General features: G+C 37.6%; 1 protein-coding gene across 1 annotated transcript; it reads left to right on the top strand.

The window, feature by feature from the left end:
- Positions 1 to 369: 369 nt before the first annotated feature.
- BLOC1S5 (biogenesis of lysosomal organelles complex 1 subunit 5) lies at positions 370 to 10865 on the top strand. Its single transcript, XM_026676673.2, has 5 exons — positions 370 to 569; positions 2486 to 2568; positions 3308 to 3437; positions 4425 to 4483; positions 8868 to 10865. Exons 1-5 carry the CDS (start codon positions 380 to 382, stop codon positions 9042 to 9044), a joined length of 639 nt encoding a protein of 212 aa, XP_026532458.2. The 5' UTR covers positions 370 to 379; the 3' UTR covers positions 9045 to 10865.
- The last annotated feature ends 433 nt before the right edge of the window (positions 10866 to 11298 follow it).

Genomic DNA, 11298 nt, shown 5'->3' with positions numbered 1-11298 from the left:
ATTTGTTGCACAGTATACAGGAACTACAGGTTAGGAAAGAGTATACTTTTAAATAGATGGGAAATACTCTCCACCACTATCTGTAAATCTGTAGATTTCTAGATATCTGGAAGATGGAGACGTAGCTTGCTGGCCAATTCATATTCACAATGCATGCCGAGCAAAAATAATTCCTCTTAGCTCCCGATCTATGACATTGACTCTAAGTATTTAGAACGAGCCATTCGGGAATCCTTCAATGAGACGTCAATTGTTGACGTCACAGAGGGCGATTTCTCCCACCGGTTGTTTTGGAAACGGCTTCACAAAGTGAAAGCCTCCCTACTCATGCGCAGTACCCACATCGAGCCCCGTCCAGACAGCCTTATGACAGTTGCGCATGCGCTTTCGTAAGGAGGAAACTCTAAAGTCGCCCCGCTGCAGTCCTCCTCGGGAGGCTTTGAGTGAAATGAGTAGCGGGGCTCCCGGGACTTTAAGCGTCAATAAAACTGCGGAGTCTCCGGTTTCTGGCAGCGGTAATAAAAGGAGGGATTCACTGGGGTCCGCCTCCTCATGTCCAATTTTTAAAGGTAGGAAAGGCTGGTCCTTCCTTTTGCTTTCCTCCGTTCAGTTTCAGTTCTCTTGCACGCTGAAACGGTAATTGCAAACGTATTTCGTAGTATCCCTGGAGTAGCGAGGAAGTAGTTTGCTTTGGAAGTAGAGGGGTATGGTAATGGTGGCTGGCGGTGTGAACCGCCTTCCTCGCGATCTATTGCCCAATAAATGAGACACATGAGAAGGAAGCAGAAGAAGCGAAGGTCCTCAGACAGCAAAGGTATTCGGACGAAATCCGCGCAAGCTATTCTAGCCCTTTACATATAAAACACTCATGCATTCTGAAAGGAAACAGAAGGATAAAATAATAAATTGCCAATGTCCTGGCTAAGAGCCTGGAATGCACCCCCCCCAAGAACAGATAACAGATAATCAGAGTTGGAAGGGACCTTATAGGTCATCTAGTCCAACCCCCCACCCACCCACCCAAGTGGGAGACCCTACACCATTTCTGACAAAGACCAACTCTACAGGATCTGTCAAGCAAATGGAAATTGTCAGTGATGGCTTAAGAGGGCTGATTCAGTTGAACTTGGTTAGAGTTGGCTTATGGAAGGATGGCTTAAGAGGGCTTTTATCCTTTGAAGGCATACTCCTCTCTTGCCATTTTTTGTCTGTTCTTGGCTAGAACTTTTATTTTTGATAGTATTTTGCGATTTGGACTGTTTAGTCTGATTGATTATCTTATGGAGGTTTTATTAAAAATTGCTGATTGTAACCTGCCAGCCAGTACAGTGGTGATGAGTACAATGTTGGGAGACTTAGAAAAAGAAGTTAGGGATAGGCCATCATGGAGAAAATCAATGTGGTGGCCAGGAGTCAAAAAATGATTTGATGGCACATAATCAGTCAATCAATGAATTAAACATGCCAAGAATCAACAACTCTTGTGCATTCCAAAGCATTATTTTGCCTTTAAATCCAGGCATTGCAAGGCCCTGAGACATATTATCTAAGATGGGATCCTTTCAGAAAATCATTGAGATCTGTCTAAAAACGGTATCTCTGCAGATAGTTCTGTTTCTTCTTAATCTTTTTCCACTTGGGCACACACAAAGCAAAAGAAAAGCTAGTTGAGCTGAGTAACTGAAGGTTTCACAGAATTTGGGTTTTTTTGGACACATCAAAACAATTGACAAGAGTAAAATTAGCATTTTTTTTATTTTAAAATGTTCTATTTACCTGTTTTATCCATCACTGCAAATAGGACAGTAAAATGTATAGGTTGTATGTGTGTGTGTTTGTGTGTGCGTGTATTATATGTATAAACTCTAAAATGGTCTGTCTGTAGATATAATTCTGTATATTTCCTTTAAGGTATGTTGTATATATGTCTTTTTATAGTCAAAAGCTTAAGAAATGTTTGAGCTTCCCTTCTGTTGACAGAAGGGAGTTTGATATCTTCTAAACCTTATGAAATTAAAATGCCTTTTGTAATGGCAGTACAAACTTGAACATTGATTTGGCTATAAAGCAACATAATTTTTTTTTAATAGCAACAGCACTTAGACTTATATGCCACTTCACAGTGCTTTACAGCCCTCTCTAAGTGGTTCACAGAGCCAGCATATTGCCCCCAACAATTTGGGTCCTCATTTTACCAACCTTGGAAGGATGAAAGGCTGAGTCAACCTTGAGCCGGTAGAATTAAACTGCCAAACTGCTGGCAGCATATCCTGCAGGACTGCATTCTAACCACTGTGCCACTATGGTTCATATATTGTTATTTTGAAGGAATTTTCCTCCCTTGTAGCTGTGTGGAAACTGTAAGGGAGAAAAACTACTATAGAAGAGGAAAGTGGACTACAGAGAAAGAAAAAATAATCAACCTACCCAGGTTTTTATATATCCCAAGTAATATATAAATAGTAGGTTGTAATTTTTCTTGTAGATGTTGGTGAAATATATTCTCGACTTCTGGACCACAGACCAGTTATTCAAGGAGAAATTCGTTATTTCATCAAAGAATTTGAAGTACGTTAGATATTGTTTTGAAATTATGATGGGTTTTTGAAAGAAGGTGCTTTTGAATTAAAAAGCAAGGCTGCACAAGCATATTATATAAATTGTAGGAGAGAATAACTTTTCATTTTTTAAAAAACATGCAAAATATGCAGAAAAATGCTTTTTAAATATTAAATGCCCCTTCAAGGTATTTAAATATTTAATGCCCAAATTCAAACGTAATATTGAACATAATTGCCACAAGATGGCAGCAAAACTTTAATAAGATAATGTATGAAATTCTGGTAGCTTTCTTTCTGCCAGAGTGATTTTCTTTCATGACTAGATGATAAAATGAACAAAATAAAAATAATTGTAAAAGTGTGTATTATTTAAACATGTGTTTTAATGAAGAATAGTGGGGATGTATTAACATGCAATGTGTGGAAATATTAATTATACAGTTACTGCATAAGCATATTTAATCAGTAATAAGTTCCTCTGAGTACTGCTGAGTTATTTCCAAGTAATTATTAGTCAACAGGAGTCTTAAGAATTAAAAATCTAGATATTTTAATCTGTTTCACAGTGAAAATGTGTACATGTCTAATTAGCTGTAAATATCACTGAGTTCAATGAAATTTACTTTCCAGTAAAGGGGTATAGAATTTCAGTTTAGTTTTTTTTTAAGTGAAACAGGATTTGATGTTAATAAAATGTCAGCTTTTTTGTAGAATATTTAGAATTATCTCTCTTTTTTTCCAAACAGGAAAAAAGGGGTCTCCGAGAATTGCGGGTACTTGAAAACTTAAACAACACAATATTTGAGGCAAATGACAAGATTTTGCCAAAATGCGAAGAAGTAATGCATGGAAATCTAAATGAAATTTTAAAGAGATGTAAGGGGAAATTTATTTTCTTTTGTATTTAAAGAATACTGTCAAAATATATAGATTCTCAAAACACCAATGAGCTCACCCACCCTTTTGAAATTTGAAAAAATGTATTTCCCTAGAGAGCTTTATTGACTTGCTATATAATGACTAACCTGGGTTTAGGGACCAAGCCAGGGCAAGGCCTTCAATGGGAACATAGACTGTGCTGAATTGCTGCAGAGCTTTGCTGGTAGCACTTCACTTCAAAGAAAAATAAATGGACTTCTTTTCATTTGCAAAAAAGATAGTTCTGACTTTAGCATCTTGTGGAATAACATTAAGGAGGAGCAGATATAATTTGGGGGGCTCTCAAGATGAGAGACTCAAAAATAATGTCAGCTGGCCTTAATTTCCCTCACTTCACAAACCTGGAAATAAAAGGCCTTATGGGTTGACATTGTTGGAAGAGGTAGCACCTAGTACCTTTACCTAGCACCTTTGCTAGGTGAATTGGGTTTCCAATTGCCATCCATCTAGCTCTCTTAAAACAGGATGTTTGATTAAGATAAGATTTTGCTCTAAGATGGCACAAAATTATTTAAAAGTGTTGCACTACCTTTACCCTATTATTTTTCAACTTAAGACAAAGGTGAGAGATGTGTACTGCTTCTGGACAATACATTTTCATATTTTCCAGATTTCCTTTCATAGAGGAAATGTGTTTCATCAGTTTCAATTAATGTTAGAGTTTATTTTCAATGTAGAGTAGCTAACACTTTCTGCTTGGGCTATATTGTTATAAGCTACTTTTATAAGGGTTTAGAAATTACATTTAAACTAGGCTAAGCAAATCATAAGAGAAGTTTTTCTTACAATAGAAAGACCTAAGAGCGTATAGCACATTTTGAGTCAAAGTAGTGTGAGCAAAGCCAGTGTAGTTCTCACATTAAAAATGGCTCCGTCCATTAAAAATATGAATGATGAGTTGCACAACTGTAAACTTTATTTCAGTACAGGTGGCCAACCAGATGTTCCATGCATTGCAGCAAACAGAACAGGAAGAAAGTCAGGTAACTACTACTATTTAACAATTATAAAATAGCAACATTAAGCTTATTAGGAAGAGGGAAGCAACTGGTTTGGGGAGGCACAAGGGACTTTAAATGGGTTATTTAGCCACAAGGGGTATCTAATATTGAGGGAGGGGGTGTCATCCCTTCAAGATAAATCAGATAAGGGAAAAAAAGTCATGAATGTGAATTCTGTAGACTTTTTATTACAATGTTACAATAAGTGCATGCATTCCGTACCCTCCCCCTTTTTTGTGACAAGTAGGGAGGGTCCTAACTAAGATGCTTTCTCAAATTACATTTCTTCTCCAACCTCAGATTTCTTTTATCTCGCTTTTACCTTGGTTGTACAATATTTCTTCCTCCTGTTTCCTGAAGATTGTTCCGTCTATCCATTACACTAGCTCAGCATTTATGATATATTAAACTTGCCACTTCCATTATGAGAATCCACATTTAACAATGCTAACTGAGGCTGGGAACTCTGTCAAAAACCCATGTTTAGTGACAGCACTCCAGCCATCCAGATGTCATCATAAAGTGAGGACCTCACATGGCCGAGATTTGCAACTCCCAGCTGACTTCCTCATTGACTTTGCTTGTCCAAAGCTGGCAGGAAAGATTGCAAGTCACAGTCACCTGACTCTGGGGGTGTTGTGCTGGCCATAAGTACAAATAATAGTTGTTAAGCAAGTACTTCCTATAATATTCTATGGATAATTGAAAGAAAATTGTCCATCTTATCTTGAAATTTGAGCAGTGCTATTTGAATGAGAATAGGATTGTTTTATGTTCACAACTAGTTGTCCATCCAGATTACCATTTTAATACTAAGATATTTTTACTTCACATCCAAGATTCTCTAGACTTGTCTTGTACCTCGTGCTCTTTCGTCTTGCTTGATGTATTGTTATAAACAGGACTGAATGTTTTTGTTTCTTAAATCTCTGCTGTTACATTTTTTAGGATACTGTGCCCACCATGTCATCTAAACACTAAACCAGTCAAAGATACTTCAGGCTATACTTAATGTTCAAAGGCTGTGTACCTTCGAGCTTATTTCCCTTTTCTATCCAGATGCATATTATTAAAGCTCTACACTGAAGCAATCTGTGATATGGTCACTTCTTAATCTGTTGTGGCTTTTAGCAGGACTACTTAGGAATATATCACTCAAAAGATATACTTGTTTAACTTGCAAAGTGGACATTTAATTCCTATCAGATTAAAATTGCATATAAGAATCTGAATTAAATAACTCTGAGATTCACCAATTGTTCTGAAATTAATTAGATGTTCTTTTAAAGTTCTCAGGATTAGCTACACAAGATGTAAAAAAAAAGTCATAGGTAACTCTGCAGTTTTAATTAGACTTTCATAGTTGCTTAAAAAAATAGCAAAGTTTTTAATATCTTCTCGGCTTCTGTATGGGTGGAAAGTTTTTCTAAGAATTTAGTTCGCAGCCAGAGAAAAGGGAAATCCCTGTTTTGCATGGAACAAAAAATACCCAACAGAATGGAAATGTAAATCTTTCCTGGTCAGTCAAAAACACTGAACATATTATGACTACAGCTTTCTGAAATGAAAGCATTTCATACCTTGGATCTTATTTCATGAAAGGCCAGATTATAAGAACATGCAGCTTGCTAGAACCTCTCACATGGTGGCACACTGTTGGTTTGTAATACATATTCTTAAACCTCAGCATTAGGAAAAACTCTGCAAGAAGTTAATTTTATATTTTTTTCTGTGTTTCCCTTAATTAGGAGTAGGCAGCCCTTTTCATTTTTTCAGCCCTAATAGAGGAGCATTGTAAGCAGATTTCGAAGCGAATTTCATATTTCTTATTTCTATGTAATTGATAAGGGCAAAATAGCAATAGCACTTAGACTAATATACTGCTTTATAGTGTTTTACAGCCCTTTCTAAGCAGTTTACAGAGTCAGCATATTGCCCTCAACAATTTGGGTCCTCATTTTACCCACCTCGGAAGGATGGAAGGCTGAGTCAACCTTGAGACTGGTGGGATTTGAACTGCCAAATTGTAGGCAGCTGGCTGCAGCAGTAGCCTGCAGTACTGCACTCTAACCACTGGATGCAGTGTAAATATAACATTACTAAATTTCCTAAACTTGCTAGGAGAGACAAGGCATTCTACAAGTTTGCACATCTATCCTCTCCCTAGTCCACATATTTTCCTTCTCTTCTGATTTTGATCAACTTGGTTTCTTGTAGCTGTATTGTATACCAACAGGTGAACATGAAGACAAATTATATTTGAGGAAAGAGCAGATGTCATAGGAGAGGCTGCTTTTCTTTTTTAACCAATGCTGAAGATTGGAATGTATTGGAGACCCTTGGCCTTCTCTATGAGACCCACTCAAAAAGCAATAACACCTGGTCCCCAGCCTCTCTTGCTGCAGCATACATTCTGTAGATTAAAAGAGTGTCAGAGAGTCCAATGGCAAGTTACCATCAAGTGCAGGTCTCCTGATGTTTTGTGAACTATTTTGAGGGAGAGTAGTGTTCCATACAACCTGTCCATTATTGATTGCTCTTTAAGTAAAACGTCTTAGTCAGTTTTATCTCCTTTTAGCATACTGTTAGACCAGGGCTGTCAAATTCGTGGCCCGCAGGCCGGATGCGTCACATGCTGGCCACGCCCATGCCTGGTTTAGTGAAGGGGGAAAAGTTGCGATACATCACATGACGCCACCATGATGCCGCAAGTTTGACATTCCTGTTTTAGACTATCAGGAAGTTACTCATGCCTTGTTCTTTTCCTGATTGGATTTCTGTAATGTGTTATATGTGGGGCTGCTCTTGAAAACCATCTGGAAGCTGTAGTTGGCCCAGAATGGGGCAACAAGGATAATGATGGATGTACCATAGTATATCACATGTCTCCTCAGCATTCTGAAATACAGCAGTTGACTTCCAAGGGCTGTTTATCACTTATAAACTCTTCCATGACATAAAGCCAGGCTACTTTAGGGACTGCCTGTTTCCACATTTCTATCCACTTGAAGAGGTCAGGTTGAATGGGCATGCTGTGGATCCCACCAATCACACAATGCCATCTTCAAGAACCCAGAGGCATGTCTTCTCTGTGGCAGCACATTATTGCATCCAATTTTATGGTATTTATTGCTTTGATCATTAAATATCATGTGATCATGACTTGTGACCTCCCTTGCCTGTTTTTCTATTGACTTTGCTTGTCAGAAGCCAACTGGGAAGGCGATCACATGGTCCTGAGGCATTGCAGTCATTAATGCGAAATTTATGCCAACCATCTGAATTTTTGTTCATGTGATTGAGAGAATGCTGCAATGGTCATTTGAGGACTGGTTGTAAGCCATATTTTTTCAGCGCCATAACTCCACCTGGTAGCTAAACAAAGGGCTGTTAGTCAAGGAGTACCTGTAATAATCTCTCTCGTGTAGATCAAAATATAATTTAAAACATTGAATGTCCAGCCATTGACCCAAACAGATACAATGAGTGAACATGTATATAAGGAAATGTTTCAGAGACTACTATTGTGTATCTTTTCTTCTCAAATGGGCATACGCCATCTTATCTCTTTTCAATTCTAATTTTGAAATTTTGTTAAGTTTTTACCATGGCCTGGTTGGCTCTTTAGTTTTTTGGAGGGGAGGCAATATAAAAACATCCCTTTTCAGCCCTGCTTATGCCAATATAGTAATGACTCTGTAGAATCCCAAAGCCATACGCTCTTTTGTTGTCTCTCTATAGCAAGGTATCCAACCTTGGCAACTTAAAGACATGTGGATTTTGTGAACCGCAGAATTCCCCAGCCAGCCAGAATTCTGAAAGTTGAAGTCCACGGGTTTTAAAGTCGCCAAAGTTGGACATCCCTGCCTTATAGGAAATCAAGGAAGATACATATCTCATTTGAAAGGACTACCCTGATAAATAGCACAATGTCTGGCACTGCTTCTGTCTAATCAGGATCTTGACACATTTTGCCAGGATGCCCGATTTTGTGCTATAATGTGTTGTATTTGTCCAACGTACAGTTGCTTAGCACAAAGTTTGGTGATTGCCACTGCTGTTTGTACTACAGTTATTCTAATAATGTGTTTTATGTAATGCTATTGCATTTTAAAAGACTTTTATAATTGCAGTTCTTTATATTCTATCATTGTGGCCCAAAAGCCCTAGCAAAGGTTTGATTGATTTTCCCTTTTTTCCTTCTATTTGTGAGTTTATTGATTGATTTATTGTTACAAGCTACGCGTTTTCATAAAATAAGGAACAATAACTTCTTTTAAATAGATATCCTCATTGCAATGTACAGTAAAATGTCTTTTCTCTTCACTGCTAGATTCAACATTTTTTACCCTCTTTTCCTCCTCAGCTTCAGACTGAGAAGCTAAGGGCTGCTGAAGCCCAATGTATAGCTGACTGGGAGGAATTCATGAAGGAGCAGCACCGCCTGAAGACAATGGTCAATGAAGAGCATGCAAAAGCTACGGAGCATCTTAAAGAACAGTATGCAGCTTTGGAGAAGGACCTGCCAAAACAGGCTCTCTAAGAAACTCTCTTCTGGCATTTTCCAGCAGTTTTCAAGTTTCAGGATTTCCAGGACAGTATTAGAATTTAGATAAAAATAACAGGGACTGAAACCAAGTGCTAAGTTGCAATTGAAATAGGTTTCTTGCACTGAGTAATTGTTTCAAACACACACACACACACACACACACACACACACACACACACAAAGGTTTGGTAGCAGCAGCAACAGTATTATACTGTACTTCAACAAACCAGATTAAGTGCACAGTTAAAATCTATTTACAAAATGAATAATTAATTACGTATGTTTTGTTTGAGTCCTTTCAATGAGCTCTCCTGTTACTTTCCCTGAAGAATTAGCTTCTGTTGGAGGCAAGGAGGGGTCGTAATGATGTGCAGACATGCAGCAATGGCCTGACGTGTAGAGTAATAACTGTAAAAGGCCACATAACTTGGGAGTATAATAGTCTGAAGTAGTCTATGAATGAATTCTTTATGTTACAAAGGTCATCAGGATAAGTTTTAAAAACCTTGAAAAAGAAGTCATTATTGCACTGAAATTTGTTCTGGCTAAAGAGAATGGGAGGGTATTAGGTTGGCTGTCTTTGAGGTATGCAGTTTTCCTATTAGTGTTTCTGTGTGTCATACAAAAAATACTCTTATATGCTTAATGGCCTGAAAAGCTCTAGAATAGGGTTGTGTAGATTCAAAGGGAAAATGCAATTTGTAGTATGCGGGGATGTGTCTATAAATGCCTTCAGGATCATCTCAGACTTTCCCAGGATCATGCTGAAGCTGCAAATGACACTCACAGGAGTCTAAGAAAAATCACTGCTGCTTTAAGATGTTCTTTACAGATTCTATTTGTGGGTCCACACACACTTTGAAGCCTGGGTTGGCTTTGAATCCTCTGTAGCCCCTCACTGACAATATTTAACATTATAGGAGGTTGAGCCCTTTTAGTGAACTCTGCAAATGAGCAGTGTTCTTGTAGATCAAACTGTGTTTTACAAGTAAATAGTATTCTGGAGCATAATTCATTTGTGGGTGAACTCCATGATTTAATATGTATTAAATATTTGCATACTGTGGGCAAAGTTCATGATTTAGTTCTTTATAATTTCATTTGTAAAAAAAAAAGCATTAATAACAAGCTAAAAGTTGAAGTAAGTTAGGCAAAAGGCAGGAAAATTTAGTGTTTTTTTAACGGGCAGTGTATAAAATAGAAAAATAGAAAACAAAATTACCCATACAAAACAAAATTACTATATTGCAATTGCAATAAGCCAACAATAGGTTGCTTGTGTGAATGTATGGCTTAGTGTCAATACTCTATCCTGACAGTCTGTTGATAATGTGATAAAAGTGAGGAGAGGACATGGAATAAGTATTTGTGATTTCTTTCAATAACACTGAACTTCTGCCAAGCTGCTCTATCCACTACTGTATGGCTGACAAGCTTCATCAATCATCATCAGGTAGCTAGACTAAAACTCAATTTGCCAACACTGAGGTATGCTGGAATGTTGTTAACTCTCTTGTGAGTTGAGGGGGGAAGGGGGGGGGCAATAGGTGACTTTAAAACATTTCTGTACTGGAAAAAGAAGAACTAATGAAATCCCTATTCAGGGGCAAACAGTTTTTCCTATTTGTGTGGCCCCATCTTGCTCAGTGGAAGAGTAAATTAACACAGAGGTTTATTACAAAAAGGTCTTTAAGAGTTCTGTGTCATTAATCCTCAAAGGGCCTATCAATGTTCTTGCTACAATAGCATTTTGCCTTGGATATTGAATTTGGTTTTTATAACAGAATAAATTAAAGACATTTGCACCAAGACAAATTCCTTGTGTGTCCAATCATACTTGGCCAATAAAGAATTCTATCTATCTATTCTATCTATCTGATAGCCACAGAAAAGTGGTAGAGAAATGCCTGGTAGTATAGTGCCTATCAGAACTAACAATGGCATCTTCATTTGTCAGAAGACAAGAATGTCAGTTCTTACTTGCTTGGCATGGTAGAATTAAGTCTTCTTATCCTTCCACTTCATGAGTCTTTAAATATTTCCCATCTGTTACCTGTTTAGCAACAGCTCACAGCTTCACCTGAAAATTTCTTATTGAACCTTCACCTTCATCCCTCATCTGTTTACTGTACTCCATTCCATATTCCATTTCATAGTCTGACTTTTTGCTAACTAGGAACATTGTTTCTATTTGTTGTTCCTGTTAAGATTTTTTTACTCACCTTCTTCCCAATCTTCATTTTCTTCT

The sequence above is a fragment of the Notechis scutatus genome, chromosome 3 (genome assembly GCF_049901735.1).
Source record: "Notechis scutatus isolate UNSWTSFEM ecotype Mainland chromosome 3, rNotScu1.2, whole genome shotgun sequence".
NCBI classification, from domain to species: Eukaryota; Metazoa; Chordata; class Lepidosauria; order Squamata; family Elapidae; genus Notechis; species Notechis scutatus.
The sequence above is the reverse complement of the archived record's forward strand: the minus strand, read 5'-3'. Positions and strand labels throughout refer to the sequence as shown.

Excerpts from the sequence above, each read along its gene's own strand:
- BLOC1S5 (XM_026676673.2), top strand. The coding sequence starts at position 380 with ATGCGCTTTCGTAAGGAGGAAACTCTAAAGTCGCCCCGCTGCAGTCCT. Across the intron at positions 570-2,485 it reads CTCATGTCCAATTTTTAAAG|ATGTTGGTGAAATATATTCT; the intron begins GTAGGAAAGGCT and ends TTTTTCTTGTAG. Across the intron at positions 2,569-3,307 it reads ATTTCATCAAAGAATTTGAA|GAAAAAAGGGGTCTCCGAGA; the intron begins GTACGTTAGATA and ends TTTTCCAAACAG.